The sequence below is a fragment of the Leptinotarsa decemlineata genome, unplaced genomic scaffold, assembly GCF_025532065.1.
Source record: "Leptinotarsa decemlineata unplaced genomic scaffold, Ldec_3_MD MMD2_tig00003192_RagTag_RagTag, whole genome shotgun sequence".
In the NCBI taxonomy this organism is placed as follows: Eukaryota; Metazoa; Arthropoda; class Insecta; order Coleoptera; family Chrysomelidae; genus Leptinotarsa; species Leptinotarsa decemlineata.
In genome coordinates this window covers 4,675,198-4,700,101 of record NW_027412582.1, presented here as the reverse complement: position 1 = coordinate 4,700,101, position 24,904 = coordinate 4,675,198, and the positions used below count along the sequence as shown (strand labels likewise).

General features: G+C 32.6%; 1 protein-coding gene across 1 annotated transcript; it reads left to right on the top strand.

The window, feature by feature from the left end:
- The first annotated feature begins 15,625 nt into the window (after positions 1 to 15,625).
- Positions 15,626 to 23,264, top strand: LOC141483288 (uncharacterized). The gene is made up of 3 exons (XM_074177784.1): positions 15,626 to 16,053; positions 20,751 to 20,985; positions 22,837 to 23,264. The coding sequence occupies exons 1-3, from the start codon at positions 15,926 to 15,928 to the stop codon at positions 23,044 to 23,046; spliced, it is 573 nt and encodes a 190-aa protein (XP_074033885.1). The 5' UTR covers positions 15,626 to 15,925; the 3' UTR covers positions 23,047 to 23,264.
- The last annotated feature ends 1,640 nt before the right edge of the window (positions 23,265 to 24,904 follow it).

Below are 24,904 nucleotides of genomic sequence, written 5' to 3'. Positions count from 1 at the left end.
AGTTTCTGTAGCGGATTTTTCATTTCTGTTTGCTCTTGAGGCTCTTGAGTTTCGTTAGTTAAACGTGTTTGCATTATAAAAATTCGTTATGAACATTTTACATATCATTTCCATTTTCCTTAAAAACTTATATTTTCGAATAATGGTAGACATCTCAGGATAAATGTTGTTGAATTAACGTTATCATCATTATTTTGAATGATTTTGAATATTCACTTGAAAAGTTATCAAAGAAAAACATTTTTCATTTTGTAACTTCGAGGGCCCGTTACTTGGTAACGAAGGATTTTAGGAAAAAAAGTTATATGAAGTACTGGTGATATTTTGACCCCATCTATACATTCCCGAGAGGAAAAGAGGAAGTCCAGGGACACCCTGTATATATCGATCGATTACTCCATACCGAAATACTACCTCTAATTGCTTTTTCTATAAACATGATCATATCGATATCTTTTAAAATTTGTAATTTACATTTTGTGTATTTCAACATAGCTTCTCACGTATATCCGGGCATTGTAAAATACCATGCAGGATCTAAACCATAAGTTTTCAAAGCAGTTTCCCTAAAATTTTCCATCACATCTGCAAGTAGCAAAATATAAGTTTTCATATACAAATAACTATACTCTCTCAGACTTTGAATTCTTTCCATACATTTTGTGCATGAAGGTAGTCTTCTCTACACAATTCTACATCATTCTATTTATTGTAGAATTTTTCAATGGGTAGAAGTTGAGTATCATTCAATTTTTCAACATTATCCAAATAATCATAGGGAAATACCCCTTTCCTAGTCAACAGTTTGAATGTTTCATCATCTAAATCTTTAAATTCAGACTTTAAATTCTGAAGATTGTTCATACCTTAAGTGGATCAAGACTTGCACCCATAAATCTGAAAGAGTCAATAAACCTAAATGTTATTCTATCACAGCCATTAAGAGTGAAGGAAATATATTTTTCTTTGTTAAATGGAAGCACGCCCAGAGAACCTCGTTTGACTAAATATTTAATTATAAAGTGGGAATCATAATTTGACATATTATGACAAATAACTGGTACATTAAAGAGTTTTTTAAAAGAAATGTTGCATTTTTGATGCGCGAAGCCTAGAAATTGTCCCGTGAAATGATCGTGGTCTCTAACGATGACACCATTAACCTTGAATATTTTTTCACAAATGTGACAAATTCGAAAATTCACGGTTTTTGGTTTTTCTATCATTGGCTCGATATTGAGTATTTTACCTTCCACAAACTGTGCTATATTCTTCATTTCAGTAGAAAATCATTCTATATAATCTTCACCTTCATAACTATTGAAATAAGAAAGGGAATCATCTTAACAACACTTTAGATAATAACCCACCAAAAATGCCTTATGTATTTGATATTTTGTAGTTGTTTGTGATAATTTAGAATCACACTTTTCTAATATGGATTCAATATCAACAAAAATCACCTAAGGTTCTTTTTGTTTGTAAACATAATTTTTATGTTCTACAAAGTCATATTTGGGAAATGATATTCTACAATCATTCTTCTTCTCACACAACACATAATGATTCATCAATTTTTCTTCACTTGAAAAATGATTGAGACAGCGGTCACAAAAATGAATATTTCCATGATGACTGGTGACTTGCTTTCTTATTAGACGAGAAATATTTTTAATCCAGCAATAGTGAAACTTATTTCAAATTTCCCATTATCTGAAATTTGTGCAGCCTGATCATTCATTTCAAAAAATTAATGATTTTGAATTAACAACAAATTGATGTGATGTTCTAATTTACATTGAGTTAACCTCACAGGCACTACTTTATAAAAATATTTTTTTCACATTCACAGAAATATTATTCAGTTTCTCAAATTTATTGATTTGATTCACTTTCATGGGTATTTCTAAACCTTCAGTATTCAATACAAGTTTGTATGGCGAATATGATGTTGTATATTACACCAAGCCTCTTAATCTCAGGCTACCAAAATTATTAACTGAAGGTTCGTAGGTGATTGGTAATTTAAATAAAAACAATAGTGTTGGCTTAATTTATTTGTTTTACTTCAATCTAATCATTATCATGCAAAATCAAAAGGTCATGACCCTGAATGAAAACACCATTCCCATAATTAGGAGAATGCAACAGTGAATATTACAAAAATTAAAGCCCTAATCCTAATCTTAATGTTCGAATCCGAGTGGAGTTCAAAAGTCTACAGTTACGCACTGCGTGATAATGAAGAATTCCCGGAATTGTACCCGGTGTTTCGAAGTAACCAGTTCACACTGTTTTTCCCTGCATTCGGCGGACAGCACAACCAATGCGAATTAGGATAAAATAATTGTAAAGATCCTACCTTGGACAGCTTCTCACAGAAGTGTTGTTTGCAATTTTCACTATTAGAAATATATGTAGACTCTTCACCACCCACATACATTAATTAACAGAACTTGTTAATTATAATTCGTTGCACTGAGATAATTTTTGTTTCGGCATTACACTGCCCTTCTTAACGTATCGGCAGGTACCAACCGACTACTCGACAATCGTACCCTAGACATATTCCCTTTTCTCCGCGTCAGCGTCTGGTTTACACACATGGGCGTGGGATGCACAACAATTGTTTGTTTTCACTATATTAGAAATAACACTTATATTTACAGTACATGGTATCGTGAATTACGAGATGGAATAATTCAGGCTCGGCACAATATCGATAATCTTCTGTGGGTGGGTATAAAGCACTAACTATACTCCAAAAAAAGCATGCCTCATCATTATTTTGAATATTGATACATACTCGTTTTCTCGAAATTTGTGATGGTATTGTAATAAATGAGGTTCCATTGCCAATTTCATATTTGTTGATAGCTACTTCTAACAGCAAGATTTTGTGTAATGCCCAACCGCTCGACTCTTCAGAAAACTCTGACAGTTTATTTAAGATGTAATCAATGACATTTTCTCGGTACCACACAACCAGATCCGTTCCCTGATCTAAAACTACGTTGGGAGCGGTTGAATATTTTTGACTAATTATTTCCTCGTCACTTGATTGTTTCACAAAATCACTCCAAAGAGTGGTATTAACTTTGAGAAGTGGCATTGTCTTCAAAATTTTGTTGATGACTTTTTTGAACAAACTGAATCCGTCAGCCAAAAATGCTTTTATATCTTTGTTTCACATTGATGATGACACCCGTTTTTACTCTGTTATTGAAATAAGAGTTATCATCTTCCCAGCAAACCTTTCGCTCCTTCTTTGAACCTACATTTTTATTTTTCATCATAAGTAAACATCTCAATCGTTTCAATTGACCAATTTTCGTTAAGATTTCACTTTTCTCACCTACTTTGAGTTTTAAGTTTTTCAAAGCTTCATTACACACTCTGATATGTTGATTTATTGCTTCGATTGCATATTTTTCAGCTGAATTTTCTTTGATTAATTTTAACGTTTCATCAATTTTAGATATTGTTTCACTGAAAAAGCACTGAAAAAGTTACAATATTGAAATTAATTTGACGTTTTGTACTACCAAAAAGACACTTAGCCAGTAATTTATTTGTTTACCCCATGGTTGTAAGGGGTGAAAAACGCAACCCTTAAAATTTATTTCCAATGTAACTTTTTGTCTTATTATTTGTTTACTATTTAAACAATTATTTCCGATAGCCTGTTTCATTCTAAACAAAAAATGTCTCTTGGGTTTTTTGCTTAAAATAAACCAGTTCGCCGCAAAAATTTATTTTACGAACAACTACAGAGATACATCGTCATAAATACGAACTGGATTTATTGTTATTTTGTAGTTAGTACCTGCATTAAACGACTAAAGAGTAATAAACAGAACTGATTTATTGATAACAAAACACACAACATGTAGAAATCATAGTAAATGTTCAATATGTCTACCTTCAGACATTACGCATGCGCCTAGACGTCGGCGCATTGAGCCACGTATTCGCTCAAATATTCCTGGAGTCTCTGATTACCCTGCACGCATCGATGATGCGGTTCCTTAAGCCCTCTACATCGCGAACAGGAGTACGATAAACCAAATTCTGTAAATGGCCCCAAATAGAGAAATCGAGAGGATTGAGATCCGGGTATCGAGCGAGCCAATTCTATAGTCTTCCTCGACCTATACACTGATTTGCATATGTTTCAGTTAAATGCTGACGTGCTACTTGACTAAAATGGACGGAAGCCCCATCATGCATAAAAAACATATCCCTTCTGACGCCCAAAGGAACTTCCTCCAGCAGTACTAGATGCACTTCTCTTAAAAATGAACGTATGCCTCACGATTTAATCGAGGAGGTAGAAAATGAGGCCCAATTAAATCATCCCCAATAACTCCGAGCCACACGTTAAGAGAAAACTGTTCTTGATGGTTAGTTTCGACAATAGCGTGAGGGTTTTCATCAGCCCATATGTGGTAATTATGAAAATTAATAATCTTGTTCTGAGAAAAACTACATTCATCTGTGAATTCTATCGTCTTCAGAAAGTCACAATTTCTTCTAATCATTTCCAGCATCCAATTGCAAAATTCAAGACGTTTCGGACAGTCTCGCGGTAAAGGTGCCTGTACTCGTTTCAGATGGTAAAGGTATAAGAGTTGTTCCTTTAAAATTCGAAATACCGTCATATGATCAACATTTAGCTGGAAAATAATCTTTCTAGTACTGGTAGTAGGTTGTTCTTCAATCAAATTAAGTACTGCTCCCTCAAGCTGTTGTGTTCGTACTTCTTGATGGCGACCACGATCCTGCGTTCTTTCGTCGAATGAACCATATTCTCGTAATCGTTGATGGAGTCGAGCAAATATTCTATATGAAGGATGCTGCCGTTGAAGATACATTTCAGCATATCTTCTAGAAGCTTCTAACCCATTCCCCTGCGACAGACCGTAAACGTAATGCATATCAGCCATTTCCTCATTTGTGTATGCCATTTTAATAACAACTGAATTATTATTGGTTGTGGAATTGGCCGCAGTGGTAGTGCGCCCGACTCACGATCGGAAGACCGTGGGTCTTATCTAGTTGAAGCTGGAATGATTCTGCAACCGTGTTAGGAATCACACGTTAAAAGGTAAGACCTCGATAGTCCTTAGCTCGCACAAGTTTCTCAACTTCTGAGAGTTGTCGTTCGTATGGGGGCGACAGCTGATTAACGAAAAAACAGATTTTAAACAGACAGACAGATTAAAGTCACAAATTAAAAATATAACAACAACACACAATTAGTATTGATTCAATTTCGAAAATTCACAAACTGACAGTGTCATACCAATTTAATTGTCACTATCGCTAAAAGCGAACTGGTTTCATTTGGGCAAAAAACCCAAGAAACATTTTTTGTTTATAATGAAACAGGTTATCGGAAATACATTTTTGAATGGTAAACAAATAATAAGACAAAATGTTACATTGGAAATAAATTTTAAGGGTTCCGTTTTCCACCCCTTACAACCATGAGGTAAACCAAATAAATTTCTGGCTAAGTGTCTTTCTGGTAGTACAAAACGTCAGGTTAATTTAAGTATTCTAACTTTTTTAGTGCTTGTGAAAAAACTTGTTATACAAATTTCATGTGCCCCCTTTAAAGGGTTGTATCTTAACAAGGGATGCTCCAATGAAATTTCTTTATATGAAAGATCCTATCTTTTTTTCGAATCACCTCCTTAAATGTTTCACACTTATTCAGTTATACCCTGTATATATATATATATATATATATATATATATATATATATATATATATATATATATATATATATATATATATATTGTTTTAAACTACCACAACATTCTTGTAATCATTCAAACGTTCCACTTAAACATTATCTCCAGTCAACTTTCTAATGTTACATTCTCTTGAGAATTATATAAGATTATACTGCTTTGGGATTATGTGTAACAAGGTAATTGAACATGAATATTTGCAACGTAGCCTAAATTTCACAAACACTTCTCAAGATGCATTCTTGAATCGTTTAAGATTCGTTGGGTACCGAATGTTGTTAATACTTAGACATTCTTTTAGGTAATTGAACATGAAAATTTACTAAATTTCATGAACAATTCTCATGATGCATTCAAACCACATTTTCGCTTCATAACTGTGTCTTCTTCCATCAAAGCAAACTCATTCTAATAGCATACAAAAAAAAAAGTTCGCAATAAGGTACTCCCCCACAAGGCACTGAAGTACCGGGTCTCCCCATATTTGTTGATGCACAAAAGCATATCAAAAATATGCTCAGATGTCAACCGTGTGTGTGTGTGTGGTGTCGGATCCCACAATTTGACAAATTCTCAATAACGTATTAGAAAAAATGGACTGAGATGTTCACAAGGTGATAAGTCCCTAATTATAACATTCATAATAGCGTATCCAAAATTTGCTGAGACGTTCTCCGTGATGTTTTGAATCCAAATCACAGGAGATATATTTATCATTATAGCAAATATAAGATTTACAGTGCTTGACTATGAATTACTTGAAAGACCTTTTGTATCACTACTTTTGTTCCTCGAAATATCGACTTTGTTGGGTTAAGTTGAATTTCACCTACACTGAGTAATTTTGATAGTTGATAATAATGCATCTCTGTATTCTTCCTGAGTTAACTGTTCTTGTGTTTTGAAAGATCGCAAACTCATAAAAGTTTTTGAAAAGTGGTGAAAAATATAGAAAGTTTCAATTTTCTTTTCTTCATTATGATTTCCTACCACGTAGTGTAACGGCTACATCCATCAATTTATCGAAATACTCTTATCACATTCTTTTTCATTCTTACTCGCTGAATACAAGGCTGATGCAGTATATATTTCTGATTCACCTTGCTTTTTCATTTTATAAAGCTTTTGGATTCCTTGTTATTTATTCTCCTATAATGAAGCTTTCTTGTGCAAGATTTATTTTCGCTTCAGATCCCGCTTCTTTTTTCAAAAAATCCAAAAGCATCAATAGAAGATCAGTTCTATGATAGATACCTTTATTTTCTTTACCCTCCTTGCATGTGGTAACTGTATTTAGTGCATCCACACTGCGGTATCTCTGCCAAATTAGTTCGGATGGCAATGCAGATTCAACTAACGAGAAGAGCATGGCGGTAAACTTATCGCTAGTGACTCCAAGCGTTACCAATGCTCTCAATTGAGTTTCCAACTTATCATACAAAGAGGGTAAAGTCATACCTGACATATTAGTTGCTTTTTTAAGAACAAGATCCAGCAATTTTTTCACATAGACCTCTATCAGAAATTCATCCCTTTCAGTTGGTCAAAAGCTTTTCCATAATTTGAACCAGAAGGCGGTGAACTGTTGCCTGTAGTAGGTATTGGAATGTATTATCTAAATATATTTATTCATCCCCGTGGATTTTGCAAAACTGTCCCCAGAACCAATCCAGTTTTTTACGTTGCCATCAAACTTTCTCAGTTCAAGTTGCGGGAGTCGAAATTTTCTTCTGTTGTTTCCAGTGGACTTGTTGGAAACTCACAACATTGCATATGAATCGGTAGTTTAACAAACTCTTGTGATAACTCTTCTTCGGTAGATTTGCTCAAAAATATTTTTTCTCTGATCAGCTCATCCAGTGGGACAGTATAAAGAGGCGGCATACTATTATCAATGTAATATTTAGATTATCACATCCACATGCTTTGAACTTAATATTTTTTAGAGTATGAAAAACAAAATTTTCGTTCACTTCTGAGAATAATAATAATTTGTAACCCTGCTCATTCTCATGGTAGCCTATCCAGGAAGAAAGCAACACCCTCGGGTAAGAGTTTTTCTTCAGAGAAGACCATGAACTTCGATGCAACCATAGATTCCGGTAAACAGGTAAATGGTTAAATAATAAAATTAGTATAAACATTAATGTGGAATCTTGTTGAATTGTAGTATTGGACATTACATGCTGGGTATCATGACTATTTAGTGTGGTTGAAAAATATGTGTGAATTTGTGAAAAATGGACGATAAATTCAAAAGCGAAATCGCAGAGTAGTATGACATCGAGAATAAATTAGCAGGTGAGTTTTCATCGAATGTTGATTTCCTATCTGACTGAGAGATCTCGATAATCCATATCACTGTACATTTCTCCAGTCGGTAAGATTCTCAACTTTATATAACCTTCAAAACTGGAACCTGGAACTTGGACTGGCTTATCAGGTTGGTTTTCACTATATTTGCCATTAATTATCAGTATACAATACAATAATATTCAATTTCTAACTTTTCTATTGTAATATTATTCAATTTCTGGAGACAAAAATTTTCGTGGCGTTCACCTTCGTCGCCTTGAGAATAATCCCGTTGTTGATAAAAAAGTTGAAAATATTTTACTTTCTTTAGTTACCAACTCTCAATTTTCATTACTTCAAATTTTCAACTTCAGTATCAAAAAAACTATCTATTCTATGATTTTCATATTTGTTCATGAATTTAAAAACATATTCACTTAACAATTATGTACAGAAATGGTAAACCTCACATTATGTCTAAATATCAAAATTCTTCAAAAGCATCACTTGATGTCCCTATCTAAGGAAACGGTTTACAACAATAATATTGGAATTTTTCATCATTCCTAAATATTTACAATAAGTTTATTATGTATTTTCCAATTTTACATAACAGATATCATTTTGCTTTCATTTGACATTTATTTACAACGTATATCGGTTGTCTGTTTTTTGAAAATTAATGAAATTTGGAACGCAAATCTTGAAATTTGAATTTCCCATTCGTGAGTATTTATTTCCTGTCAAGTCTGTGGATTTCAATACATGTACAGGGTGACCTCACTGTACTCCTGAATTTTTCTGTGATGTTGTGAATATCTCTACACATTGTTGTTTTTGAGACTTTTTATAACAATATATATATATATATATATATATATATATATATATATATATATATATATATATATATATATATATATATATATATATATAATCAGAAATGATTATTGAATAACGAAATTAGTTAGCTTCGTAACTATATTATTAAAGGGGAGATGTTGGAAGGTAGGTTGCACTATATCGTTCACTTGAACTATACACCCGTCGTAACGTATAGCGGTGTGGATGTCCCATTTTCATACAATACGCGCTGATATCTATCCATTAAGAATGCCTATCAAATCACAAGCTGGTGTCGAGAAGCCAATGTGATTTAGAATCGCTATTAATAATAATTGTGTTTCAACATATCGAACGCTTTGGTGTAATCTAGGAATACCTACTAGAATGGTAGCCTTAATTTCATCAATTTCCCTATTTCATCAGTTAACGCGGTAGTACGGTTGTAGCTCGATCTGAAACCAGATAGCTCCTCAGGAAGATAATCAATCAGTGTTGAGAAAGGGTACTATTTGAGACTTTAATGCCCTCTCGAGTACTCTCTAATGTACGAGTAACACTGACACAGAACAAGGGTGTAAAAACTCTGATGGGGGGACAAAATTTCGGTATACGATTAACGAGAGATACCCTCCACAACCTCGGAAACGACAAATTTTGAATGCAGGAGGTAATTATATGTGATATATGAGATACTATAAAAAGGCGGCATGGTACTATCAATGTAATTTTTAGATTATCACTTCCTAATACTTCAGACTTAATATTTTTTTTAATAATAATAACGAAGATTCCGTTTACTTTAAAAAATGTGAAAAATGCGGTTCATTATTAATAATGATCTGTTGCTCTACTCATGATAGCCTATTTAGGAAGAAAGCAACACCCTTGGGTAACAGGTTTTTTCCAGGCAAGGCCATGAACCCCGATAGAATCATATATTTAGGTAAACAGGTAAATGTTTGAATTATCAAATCAGCATAAATATGAATGTGGAATCCTATACGAATTAGTATTGGACATTACTTGTTGGGTATTGTAATTATTTAGTGTGGTTCAAAAACTGTGGTAAATTTGTGAGAAATGGAGGATAAATCCAGAAGTGAAATCGCAGAGGAGAGTAACATCAAGAAGAGAAAATTTGAGGGTAAGTTTTTATTGAATTTCGAAAATAAGTTTTCATGTGTATCGTGTTATTTGGAAATGAGAATTATTAATCACTGTCGACACTGAATAGGCTACCATCTGACGAATGTTGATTTCATTAGGTGATTGCTATTATAATTGATGTGTATCAAAAGTCAACGGAGAATTTTCGACATTATTTTACCATTGTGTCACTCAGTTCACAAAAATCAATTTTATAAATATTCAATATATATATATATATATATATATATATATATATATATATATATATATATATATATACAGAGTGACCCATTTGAAAGCGGGCCACCTCTCTAAAACTGTTATTTATTATCCGATTCAGAAGTTTTTTTTTTCAATAGATAGAGCGTCAATAGTTCTATTAGAGTGCTGTGAAGTCGAAATATAAATAAAATTTTCAAGGCCTACTTCGAATTTTTTTCAAGGTCAAAAATCCAAAAAACATACTAGCGATTTTTTTATATGAAATTTGACGACGCCACTGGATTTGTGATGCTTTCAAATGGTTGTGACTGAAATTTCAAGATGAAATATGTTTTTTTAACAGAAATATAGCATAAGTAAAATTTTTATCACTTTATCTAAATATTTCGAATTGTCGTCATATTAAATCACAATATTATTAATAATATCGTTTAAAATGCTCTTTCACGTCGTTAGCAGTCGAGCTTGTAAACAGCAGTTATTCAAAATGGTGTCAAATTATGTTTCTTTCAAACAGAACTCCATAAAGTATAGAAGATAGTTATGTCCATCAAAACACTGCAGTTTTTTTGTCATCAGAGAAATGAAATATACATCTTTACATCAAATAGTAATCAATATTCAATAATCAATAATAACCAATACTGATGAAATAAATGAACTACAACAAAAAAATGGATTGAGATGAGAGTGCCCAGACATTGATTTCCGTACTTTGTAACTAATTTCCGATTTAATTCGATACGTTTATTCTACCATTTTCTAATGCTAACTAATCATAAGATTCGATCAAAATTCGATCATTGGTTTGGGGTAACATTTATGCAAGCCTGGTCTTATTCTTTCACGCAGTTCCTCTTTGGTGGTTGTCAGTTATTCCGAATATCTACATATCTTGGTTTCATTCAAACATGTTTGGGATGCCACATTTCGAAAATATTATTTTTATTAGAAGGCTTTGAAAGTTAAGTTGCCGTGGAGATGACAAGTCATTAAAATAAAAGACGAAAAGACACAAATTTGTCAGTATTAATAGTGAAGTTTATAACTCTTCAAGTACCTACACTAATAAAGAAGTATGGCAGATAATTTGACTTTGCAGGAGAAAATTGAAATAGTAAAACTTCGTGGTAACAACGACAGATCCGAAAGGGAAGTATGTAGAATTTTCAATAACATGCATCCGGAGCGTCGAAATATTAGCAGAGCTACAGTTGGAAGAGTAAACAAAATTTTCAATCAGTATGGAGCTGTTAGTAAACATATCCTGAAGAATATTAATACTGTACAAAGGCAGAGACGAAATAATTCTGAACGAATTCGAAATTATTTTAATAATAATCCGAAAACAAGTGTGAGAATTGCAAGTTTGGACATCAACTTACCGCGCGAAACAATAAGGAGAAATCTTAGGAAATATAATAATATGAAGCCCTTTAAACCAAAGTTTCTTCACACCTTAGAAGAAGGCGATAATGAAAAGAGGATGGAGTATAGTTTATGGGCTCAAGGAGAATATCTAAATAACAGGAATTTTCTGAAAAAAATTTTGTTCAGTGACGAGGCAACATTCACAACCAATGGAACAGTTAATTCTCAAAATTCAAGGTACTGGACGGAAGAAAATCCACATTGGATAATAAATTGCAGAAGACAGTACTCCCAAAAAATAAATGTTTGGTGCGGAATATTACATACCAGAATAATTGGCCCCTTTTTTTTTGAAAACAATTTGAATGGTCAAATTTTTTTGAATTTTTTGAAAAACGAGTTTTCCAACGCTATGGATGAACTTCCACTAGCAGAAGAGGCCCATATTCTATTTCAATTAGATGGCTGTTCCATCCACAATAGCAGGATTGCTAGAGATTGGCTGGAAGAAAATTTTCCTAATCGGTGGATAGGGCGAAATAGTTCACTGATTGAGTTTCCCCCAGATCCCCGGACTTGACTCCACTTGATTTTTTTTTATGGGGCACCGTTAAGGAAAAAGTATACAAAACTCGCCCAACGAGCAAAGAGGAACTGCGTGAAAGAATAAGACAGGCTTGCAGAGATATCACCCCAAATCAATTATTGAATGTTTTGGTTAACATTAGAAAACGATATGATAAATGTATCGAATTGAATGGAGATTTGGTGGAACAGTCCAAAATTTAATGTGTGGGCATTGTCATGTTAATACATTCTTTTGTAGTGGTTCATTTATGGTTTTAATATTGATAATTATATTATGATATAAAGATGTGTATTTCTATTCTTTGACAACAAACTGCAGTGTGCTAATAAAGATAACTATATCGCACATAAAGTTGTTATGTTCTGAAGAAGTATTTCAAACCATATTATTTACAAAATTGTTATTTAATATACAACTATTTGAATTATTTTGACAGTGATTGGTATATTTTACTTATGCCATATTTCTGTTAAAAAACATTATTTTATCTTGAAATTTCAGTCACAACCATTTGAAAGCATCACAAATCCAGTGGCGTCGTCAAATTTCATATAAAAAAATCGCTAGTATGTTTTTTGGATTTTTGACCTTGAAAAAAATTCGAAGTAGGCCTTGAAAATTTTATTTATATTTCGACTTCACAGCACTCTAATAGAACTATTGACGCTCTATCTATTGAAAAAAAAAACTTCTGAATCGGATAATAAATAACAGTTTTAGAGAGGTGGCCCGCTTTCAAATGGGTCACTCTGTATATATATATATATATATATATATATATATATATATATATATATATATATATATATATATATATATATATGCCCTACCAAGCTAAGCCTTGTATTGATAGGTATACTAGATAATTAAAAACATATGTTTTCTTTTTTCAGTAAACTTTTCATTAATTCAATAAGTTTGTAGATAGTACTGGAAAATTTCAATTAATAGTTCACATTTAAATTGAAAGGAGTATGTACAGTTCTAAGAGAGGTTAGTTTTTGTTCATTTCAAGCCAAAAAGTGTTATTTCATATTATATTCAAAAAGGCATACACATTTCCCTAACTAAATTTAACAAGCGAACATTTGAAGAATTGAAATCATTCCTGAAAGAAATCATTTCTCTGGAAACTCAAGGCGATGATGTCACAATTCATAGGTAAAATGAATGAGAATGTGCTAATTTGATATAAAATGATTGTAGTTGTCATGTTCTTCAATATATTTATTCATGCGTGTTTTTTGCAATTAAAATTCCGAGGTAGGTATATCGATAAATATCGAATTCAGATCATTTAACTAATGTTTGTTCTACTTGTATTTACTGTGTAAGTGGATTGTTAAGTCTTTCATGAAAAATGAAACTTCATTTAAATTTTCAATACCACTTGATTATTATCGGAAATGTGAACATCATAACGAGTCGAAGACAAGGACTGATTTTCTCAAAACTTTCGTGAGAAAAAAAATCGAATAATAGTTAGTTCAGATTGAAATGGTGTTTCGTAAAAAAATAGGCACTTGACATAAGACATTCCTAGTAAAGGTTTGGCGAGTATGTCATGTTTCTGAAATTGTATGGTTTATCAGCATGTAATGATATTTAATAGATTATTTTACCTATTTAGTGGAGGACCCTGAGTGTTCGGAAAACAAAAAGAACAAATTCACGGAAGAAATAGAGTCGAAACCCTGGGCTGAATTGCCACATTTGGTCCTGACGGAAATTTACAGTTTTTTGAATAGAAAAGATGGATTGAACGCATCCGCTACTTGCAGGCATTGGAGAAGTAACTATTTCCAACCCAGGTGAGGAAATTTTAATATTATTATTACTCTTGGTGATTTTTTTTTTCATATCATAGTGACAGCTCAATTTCCAAATCTCAGGAGAACTTGAAGTATACCGATAGGTAACCAATTTTGTGCAGGTGAAAAATCCTAAAGCAGATCAATTTTAAAAAATGACAATAAATAATAGAATAGAATTTATTCGTGCAATGCATACATAAATAGTGTTCGCATACGTCAATGGGATAAATAGTATATACATTGAAATCAATGTAACACAATATAGTCAAATAAATACATAAATATTGTTGTATAAAAATATATCTATTTTTAGACAGGCAACAAATTTGTTGATGAGTCGAAATAATCAAAATATTCTTCGAATGTGTAAAAGGCATTCTGTAAAATACTATTCCTAATTTCAACTTTAAAAGTGTTCATACTCATGTCCAAAGTCTGAAAATTATATGGTAACACGTTAAAAAATTTCAAAGATATATATATATATATATATATATATATATATATATATATATATATATATATATATATATATATATATGATGTGTTGTTCTTCCGGGTGTTCATCCGTTGGGTACTATTCGATAGTCGACGTTTCGCCATCATCTCAGATGGCATTATCAAGACGAGTTACTGCTTCGCTTCGAGAGGTGTAACTGTTACACCTCTCGAAGGTGTATATATATATATATATATAAATGAGAGTTTTGCGATTTACCTAATCTATATTTGGGTAGCCTTACATTTGTTTTGGCCTTGGTATCATGGTAGTGTATGTTCTCCTGCTTAATCAACTCATTTTCACCTATTAAATTTTTAACATAACACAAACATTCATATATGAAGCAAGGTCGCAGAGATAATATACGGAGATTTTTGAAAAGAGGTTTACAATGATCGTCAAATTTAGCCTGTGCCATAATTCTTACAACTTTTTTTGTAGTTTTAATATTATATCTAGATGACATGATGAACCCCACACTATTAGTCCATATGTCATTATGCTGTGAAAAATGGCGAAATACGCTACTCAAACAATCCGTTGTTATTATGTTGCTAAGTTGTCTTATCATATATATACACATGTATTGTCGCTTTGATAATTTGTGATTATGTGAAAAGAAATTAAGAGATGAGACAAAATACACTCCGAGAAGCTTGACAGGTTCATTATTTTTTATATTATTCTCAGTTGAGAAATCTAACGTTTTGGTTATTATCATTTATAGTGAGATAATTGCTTCTAGACCAGTTTGCTAAAAAGGTTTCAGATGCATAAGCGTTAGAAAGTAGATTGTGAGGCGTAGTATCACTCATCAAGGAAGTTGCATCCTCAGCGTAATTTTTACGTGAAAATTCAATAAAACAGGTCTAAATTGTACAATTCAAGTACATGTCAGATATAAACAGTATATTCCATACTTCGGAAGCAGAAAATGTGCACACCACAAAAATGTGCAAATAGAATTAGTCGATTTAGCTAACAAAAAAATTAATATATATTACTGGAGTTTTTTCCCAACATCAAACCTTTGTTTCAACACCTCGACACGTGTTTCGATCTTCGATCACTTGGTGAGGTTAGGTTCATACGATACGTATGAAATGTACGAATTGAATGAGATCAAGGTCTAAGCCAGGTTTAATCCTCTATGGAGAATTCGGTCATAGACTATTATTTCTTGAAAGGATAATATTAAATTTGTATTTTCGTTAACATTTTTATCCCAACAGTTTTCATCCACGTCTGATTTATTCCAGGTTTTGGGACTCCCTGAGGATCTGCTTCATACCTGATAAACTTGACAGTGCCAGGTTTTTAAGTGGCGTACTTGGAGGAACTATAAAAAAAGTAGGCGTGTGTTTGAACTTTTCATCGATGGACTGCTTGAAAGAATCCATCGAGTTTTTTCATCGTTTAGCAATCAACAACAACTTGAGGACATTGTACATTGTTCCGGTTGTTTGTGGAAGCGAAGCACCCTCTGAGCATTTGAGTGTAACAGAGTAAGTTTGAATAGTATATTTTTAAATTAATAGATTTGGGAAGCTGATTTTGAATAATTGAATCGAAGAGTTTTATATGGAAGTGTATAATAATAAATTCTTATTGCAAAGTGCTCTCGACTTTTGTCATCATCAGTGCTCATATGAAAGTTAGTGATATAATTGAAAAGAACGTTTTTTGTGATTTTTTTTATTTTTTATGTTAAGGTCATGCATTTAGGAAAATTTTTGATGATTACTTACTCGTCAGGTAACAGGACGTATCGAAAAACGAGGACATAGTACACTCGTAAGATCTGATTTGTATAAAACTAGCCTAATAACCGATGAAATACATGTTAGAGATTGAGGCCGTGTGGTTCGGTCAGAATGTAATATGAAAGAAGGACAACTTGTGACAGAATGTATCAACTCAAGTGTCATATTGAAAATAATGGTACCAACTTGAGGAGTGATTCACTATGGATTTGAAACATTTTATTTTTTGTTGTGGGAAAGCCAATATAAAATTTTATATTTTATTAATAAATTTTTAATTTTGATTACAATACATAATGCTTTCCCATTATTGAAATATATATAATTTTATACTGGTTTCTCCACAACAAAACATTTTTAAAATCCAGAATGGATTACTCCTCAAGTTGGTACCATTATTTTCAACATGACACTTGTCTGAACACATTATGTAGCTAGTTGTCCTTCATTCATATCACATATTGACCTAACCACATGGCCTTAATCCCTAACATGTATTCCGTTGGTTATTAGGCTAGTTAGTTTTATACAAATCAAATCTTACAAATGTACTATGTCCTCGTTTTTCGATACTTCCTGTTACCTAACGAGTTAGTAATCATCAACGATTTTCCTAAATTCATAACCTTAAAATAAAAAAAATTAAAAATTTCATAACAAACTTCCTTTTCAATTAGATTACTCACTTCCAGATGAGCACTGATGATGACGAAAGTCGAAGGCGCTTTGCAATGAGAATTCATAATTATACACTTCTATACAAAACTCTTCGATTCATTTATTTTTATTTAAGTACTGCCTTATTTTCATGTATATACTCATGTTCACTTATAATTTATGGTGGTTCTGAAATAGGTTGAATTGTGGGAAAGCTGCCTATTTTTAGAATGATATCAAATTATCGACTTGGTTTAGTAATTCCAGAGAAATACTTGTATATTATGTAACCAAATTTCGAAATTCTATTCTGTTCTGTTCTGCATCTATATCTATTCTATTTCCTTATTCGCAGATATACATTCACTCGCTTTCATTTTAACTTCCATTGCACTATATTTATATGATATCATTTGTATACAGGACTTGGAGCTCATTTTTTTCACACACCGATTCATATTGTTTTATATTTTTCAATGGTGGACTCCCAAGCCCAATACCAAAGCATCGCATTCCAACACCAAACAGCGCTTTTTCGAGGTACCACAGGTCTCATCAGTGGTATAAGGCTGAACTACAAATGCGATATTGGACTCAACTCTGATTATTCAATTACTCACATTCTCATCCAAAACAAGTAATTTTCGCAAACATCAGAACTGCATGACTCTTCTCGGCGTGCGTTTCAACAATCAAATTGATGTATTCAGGAGACAAAGTACACTGATTGCCAACTCTGAAGCTGGTCTCTATAAACATTCAACAGGGTACACTGTTTGGAATGAAACCTTCGTCACTGTTAATAGTTCTCTTGCCACACTTTGCTATTTTCAGACTTCAAAAAGCCTTTAAAAATCTAGTGTCATGTTCATATCTCAACAGTTTTAGGCACTTCCCACCTGTTTCATGGCCATCCTTCAAGGCGTGTTGACACTAAATAATGTTAGTCTCCGAAATCGGATATATGGTGCGTGTTCTTTGAAACGAGTTATGATGTCTCGCCTAATCAGACCCATATATTTCTTGTAACGATCGCAGCTTATTTCATAGTGCCCCGACTCTCCATTTCCCAATATCATGTCTTTATGGTTGCCTATTTGAAAGGTATAAATTCTTTAAGCTCAATTCATACCACTCGATCAATGAAATTCAAAATATTACACTCCCGGATAATTCCGAATTGATTTCATTCGATGTGAAGAATATGTTTTCCAGTATTTCTCCGATTGAAACGAGTATTCTTGTAGAGAATCTATTGGTCGAAAGGTCTGTCAATCCTGTAGTGACCCAGCAAATATAAATCTGCTTACGGTATTAACGATAATAACGACAGTTAACGATAAACATGATTTTTCAATTATGAATTATCATTCATAATTCGTCCACCCACCCGTATCAGCACAAAGTAGCAGCAGTCAACAGTATAATCCACATACTAATGAATGTTCCCTTAGCAGATGCGAATTTCAATGAAGAACTAAACATAATAAAACATATAGCCGTCAAGAATGATTACGATAGCAGTCTAATACATTCTCTATTATCAAAAAATGTATACAACCTTAACTTACTCAGGCCAACTCACTATGAATATTTCCAATTTTCTGCACAACAAAGGTGTAAATAGCAAATAGATAAAAGTTTATTTTCAGAAAAATCGGGAGTGTATAAATTATCATGTATCAAAATGGAAGAACGTTTAAAGATTGAAAATTTATTCCCATTCATAAATGAATTGAAGAGAAGTGGACCGGAATGTAACCCTTGTGGTACGCCAGAAGATACATTAATTGCATGTGAAATATATCCGCCACTTTGACACACTGTATTCGCCCATTCAAGGAGCTCTTGAACAAACTCAACAAATGACCGTTGAAACCAAAAGATATCAATTTGGATTCTAGGATATCATGGTTGACCCTATTAAAAGCTTTGGAAAAGTCTGTATATACAGAGTCAACCTGGGATTTACGTTAAAAATGTAATAGAATATATTTGTTTGAAGGTGGTTGATAATGTTTCGTGGTGTATTTCATCAGTTCGGAGTTCCATTGCCATTAGGCAAATCAATCAATATTATCAATATAATATAAATTGATTTGAAATCCCTGAAAAAAATTTAAAGGATTAATGGAAAATAATAATTTTATTAAAACAAAAATTAAAAATAAATCCTTTTAATTTTTTTCAGGTATTTCAAATAAATTTATATTGTATTAGACAATGGAAGTCCGAACTGATGAAATATAGTTTGATACGGTAATGAATTTGCATTGGTAGATCTTCCCTTTATGAAGGCATGCTGTTGATCATTGATTATATTTTTGCACATCCAAGAGACTTTTTTGTTACAAAATAATCCAACATTTTAGGAATTTCTTATTGCAGGCTAATTGCTCTATAATTTTCAATATTAACTTTTCTAACAGATTTAAAAATGGGTGATGAGAAGATATATTTCCAGAAATCGGGACAAATCTCCGATTTCATTATATTAAATATTTTGTGGCTAAGGTTTGTGATAGAATAAATGCAGTTTTTGATAAAATACAGAGGGATCCCATCGAACCAAAAAATAATTTGATGGAAAACTTGCACTACGATCACTAATTCTGACTTGAACTATATTCACAGTCCTAGCATAATTAATTTCAGGTCTTGTATAAGTATTGTTATGGTCTTCATTAGAATGGACTGTAGAAAAAAAGTTGGCAAAAAGATCTGATATATCAGTACCATCGGAAATAACCATAATATTGTAGTGCATTTTTTCAGGACTTTTGTGTGAATTTTTTATTTTATTGACATGTGACCAGAAATGCCTAGGATTGTTGAATATGTTTCTCTCTATTCCTTCAATATGACTTTTGTAACAATTCTGGCTATTCAATTTACACTGAGCTCTCAACTTAGAAATATTTATATAAAAACTAATTAATACAGTTAATTGTATGATTTTCACTGTAAACGGTTTTACAAGAACCGCGACACGTGTTTCGTTATACAATAGCTTTCTCAAGCGTAAACAGTTTACGTGTTTCAGCGTTTTTCGGAAAAATGAAAACTATTCGATTCATGAATTTTGTGTATAACTTTCAGTTAACCATGTATTTTGAATAGATATTTGAGCTCTTCAGATGAAAATCTTTTACACGCAGACATTTTCGTATTTTTATTCAATGATAATAATAATAATGATTTTATTGCCGCTAAAAAAACGGGTTTTCAGCAGAAGTAGATATGTGTGTGTGAGAATACAAAAAAAATATAAATACGTATAAAGATAAATTTATCAAATAACAATCTGCTAACAATGGATTATAAAATCCTAAAAGTATAATATACTAACCATCATTCACTCAATATAAATGAACGTAACCTGAGAATGTTCTAGTATATTCAGAGATTTCTTTTGCTACCGGATAGTTATATTCTCTAAAGCACGAATAAGTTCATCCAAATTCTGAAGGCATTATTTGTTTTGTTTCATAACATTGTAAATCGTGCATTCGAATATGATATGAAATAAAGTTTCGGCATTATTACTATCGCAAACAGTGCATATTACACCTGGATCGATCGAAAACACAGTTCCATTCAATGTGAACTTAATTTTGAAATGATTGGTCAAGCGTAATTGTGCAAGAGTGCAGATATGAGCTTGGTTTCTTTGAGGTACTTAGCGAATTGTACATATATATGTAAGGGTAATGAGATGCCGCAGAGGCATCTTTGTTGTACAGATAACTATAATATTCATTTACTATATTTGTTATTTACAGTTCTACTTGGCACATGAGGAACGCGTTAGTGGTCCAGCTGATGGATTGCTTGTCAAATCTCGATGATTTCAGCATAGGTTGTACCCCAGAACTGTTTCCCTGTTCTATCAATCATTTATTGGAAAGTCTAAATCTTTCCGTAAAAAGGATATATCTATATCATTACAGAAACGCATGTTATCAATGTGGAATTTTCTTTGATCCAGCTCTTCTACGACGCTTTACGAAGCTACAGGTGAGACAAACTTATACACTGTCCCATTGACTCAAATATATTCTTCGGAACAATTCAAAATATCAGTTTTTGTACGATACTGAAACAAAGTATATACTCGTTGAAACAATGAATGGAATTGGAGGATACTTGATCAAAATCCATACCAAAACTTACTGATCAACCATTCATGATTCCACTTATTGTTCCTATTTGAAATTTCGAAAAAATCTCGAAATATCCGGAAAAAACAGAAATTCCGGAAAATGGTTTTTATTTTTTTCTCGCTTCATTTTTCGAAGGGTACGAAAATAAATTGCACTTCCACATTGCCACTTTTTCCCTGCTACATAATGGTGTTTTCAGATTTGCTATCCGACGTTTCGTTTCGTATCGACGTTGAAGATATTGAAAAACATCAATTCTTATCATAATAGCCTTCGATTTTGATGTTTCTAAATTTGACTTTCAATTTGTTACACTCAGTGACATTTCGTTATTGCACAAGTTATTGAATTTTTGAATGGACCACGAGACTAAAGAAAATTTGATAAATGAGGTATGTATGAGGTGAGTTAGACATTGTGTTCTTTCAATAAAAATAATTTGCAGATAAATATGAACCCGGGAAAATATTGTTATTCACTCAAAGTTCTATTTTCATTGAAAAGGACACAGTCTAATTTACTCATAGACACCTCGTTTATTAAATTTTGATTGCTGATTCTCTCCCTATTTTTTCATTGGCTTTCAAAACGGACCAAACTCAGTGAGATTTTGACTCAATAACTTGAGCATATTTCGATGTAGTTGTCGTTTAAATACATTTCCGATGTCCTAACACTGTTTCTATCGTATATTTGAAATAAATTTGTATCATATCTCTTTATTCTTCATTCGTGAAAGCCATTTTTCGCCAAAAATTCAATGACTTGTACAATTACAAAATATCATTGAGTGTAACAAATTGAAAGTCAAATTTAGAAACATCAAAGTCAAAGCCTATTATGATAAAAATTCGTTTTTTTTCGATATCTCCAATTTTTCGAAAAAGAATGATAACTTATGATACATTATTGAAAAGGTAAAATTTGTTTCAATTTAAAACCGAAAGAATCCAATGTAGCACCCGTAGGAAAAAATAAAGTTGATGATGGTGGCCAGAAGACGAAACGTCGGATAGCAAATCTGAAAAGACCATTATGTAGCAGGGAAAAAGTGACGATGAGAAAGTGCAATTTATTTTCGAATTCTTCGAAAAATAAAGCCAGAAAAAAACAAAAGCCATTTTCCGAAACTTCTGTTTTTTCCGGATATCTCCGGATATACTCGAAATTTCAGAACTTTCTCAACGGCGTGTCATTAGCCAAGTGAATGCGCAACTTTGCCCTCATTTATTCATCTTCGTATCTCTCATAGTTTCCGAGATCCCAATGGTGAGGATCGAATTTGAAATACCCTGTGTACATCTTTATCTTTCGCAAATGAAGTACCCTTATTTCAAAAATACAGCAAAATGTTATCTAGAAAATTTGTTGAGAATTGAAATTGGTGCTTAGATAATTCATCCATTTATTCAACTTTTCATTTATTCATTTATATCCAAAGAGACCACACTGTTGATTAAATTTATATCATTCGAATGATTCAGAAAATCAGGAAACTTTCGAAAACAACACAATGTTATTATTCAATAAATATTATGGTAAATAGGTAAAATCATCAGGGGATGACCAAAACTCCTCATGATGATGCTAATTGGATTAGCGAAATGCGCGTCGAGCGACAGTATTTTCCTTTTGGTGTGGGACAAGTGTTTTCAATAGAATTTTGCTTTATTATTTTTTGATTATTTTTTTTTTCAATTTTCAGGTACTATTAATTGATTGGACGCAACTATCTCACGGACTGTTTGAGGTACTATTTGAAGCCAAATCTTTGAAAAAAATGATCGTACACGTAGATCCTTATTCCGTCTGTTGCTATCATTTCGTCAACGAATTCGATAAACTGAAAGAGCAGGGTGTTGTTGTGAAAGCAGTAAGGTTTCGATTTGAGCAAAGAAACCGAGAAGAGAGCTGAAAACAAATCTACGTGTAAAGTTGTCTTATATTTTTAATATATTTCTTAAGTATAACTGTTGTTTTTTATTCAATTGTGCGCCATCAGTTTCATGAGTTTCAGTAGGTTCTTTGTGTTTTTATTGTATTTTTGTCGGTCCATAAGATGTGTTTCAATGTCAGAGGGATTGATGAAATATTTATATATCAATTTTTTCTCAACCATATCCAAAGAAAAGTTTTGACTTTCTCCTTCTTCATCTCCATACAAAAAGTGTTAGACACTTCCGAAGGAAGAAGAAAGTGAGATTATTTTCAGACACAAACTGGAAGAACAAGTCCCCTCAAAACCTACATTTTTTTTGTATAAACATGGAGAAGTCGGAAACGATAAACCTTCTTTCTCAAAAATTGTTATTGATTTGATAATTTCGAATATGTTCCCCATTTCATAACTTTTGGTTTCATATTCCCTAAAGAAATTAATTTGACCTACAGGGCATTCCAACGAAAACTTGACCCCCCGTAAGTCAGAAACGGATGAGTGATCAAAAATTTCAAAGAATACGTCAATTTTTATTCCTTGGGGGACTAATTCTGATATGAAAATCATACCCGAAACTTCACCCCCCTGCGGTCAGCAACTACCCCCCTATTTTTTTCAATGGCATGGGGAGATCGAGTGATACATTATCTGAAATGTCTTTTGTCCCTCTATTATTTTTGTATTTTTTCCCTAAATTAGTTCATTCATTACTGAGAAATTAAATGTTTGAACGTATTATTTAAGAAAAAACAGAAAATTCGCTGACGCTTATTTCATTGAGGAAATCAACAGAAGTAATATCAATGGCAACACAATCAACGATTAAAGTATTCAAAATGACTTCCATCTAGTTCCGTATAATAATACAGTCCACTTTCAAAAGCGTTCCTTACATTATTGAAGATGTCCAGAGTCAGAAATCGGCATTCCCGAACAATTTTCGGACGCAGGCCTTCTAGATTTGTACAATTTATTCAATTACTAGTTAAAGTTTTGAAATGAACGACACTGTTAGTTTTTTGTACACTGGTAGTTTTTGTTGAATCTAGTTGTCGCAAAACACAAAGTATATAGTTGGCCACTGTCACTTCTTCACGAATTATTATTCAGTCATCGTTGTTCACTGTTACCGAAATAATGAATGAGCTAAGGCTGCTGCAAGAATTTATAATACGAATCATCCAGACCACATCTTGAGCCATCAATACGTTAAACAGTTAATGGAAAAGTTTCGAACTTCAGGTTCTGTTCACAACAGAATCCCGTCGTGTCAGAAATGATGGAGTTGAAGTTGCAGTTTTGGGACATGTTCGAATGGATAATCAACAATCTATCAGACAAGTAACTAGAGCGCCTGGTGTATCAACTACTAGTGTTTCTAGATTTTTGAAACTTCCATCCTTTCAAAATAAGGCTAGTTCAGGAATGAACGAAGATGATCCTGATCGCTGACTTCAGTGTTGTGAGGTGTTCTGCGAGGAATTGACAAATAACCCAAACCTATTATACAATACAAGTTTTTCAGACGAGAGTTCTTTCATGTTGAATGATGAAGTGAATAGACATAATTGTTGTAATACGAATGTCTGGGCCGGTATTCTTGGTAATCATATTGATGGACTATTCTTTATTGAAGGTATTTTCAATAGACACACTTATTTAAATATATTACAAAACTGTGTAGATCCTATTATCACACAAATTCAGTAGAAAATGAAATAACGTTTCAGCAGGATGGTGCACCTCAACATTTTGATGTTCGGGTGAGACAGTTTTTGAACGAACGTTTTCCAATGCGTTGGATCGGCAAAAGGGGTCCAGGGGAGTGGCCAGC

Bases quoted from the DNA above. Each gene is read 5' to 3' on its own strand.
- LOC141483288 (XM_074177784.1), top strand. From the start codon at position 15,926: ATGGACTGCTTGAAAGAATCCATCGAGTTTTTTCATCGTTTAGCAATC. The intron at 16,054-20,750 runs GTAAGTTTGAAT...TGTTATTTACAG, and splicing joins GAGCATTTGAGTGTAACAGA to TTCTACTTGGCACATGAGGA. The intron at 20,986-22,836 runs GTGAGACAAACT...TTCAATTTTCAG, and splicing joins GACGCTTTACGAAGCTACAG to GTACTATTAATTGATTGGAC.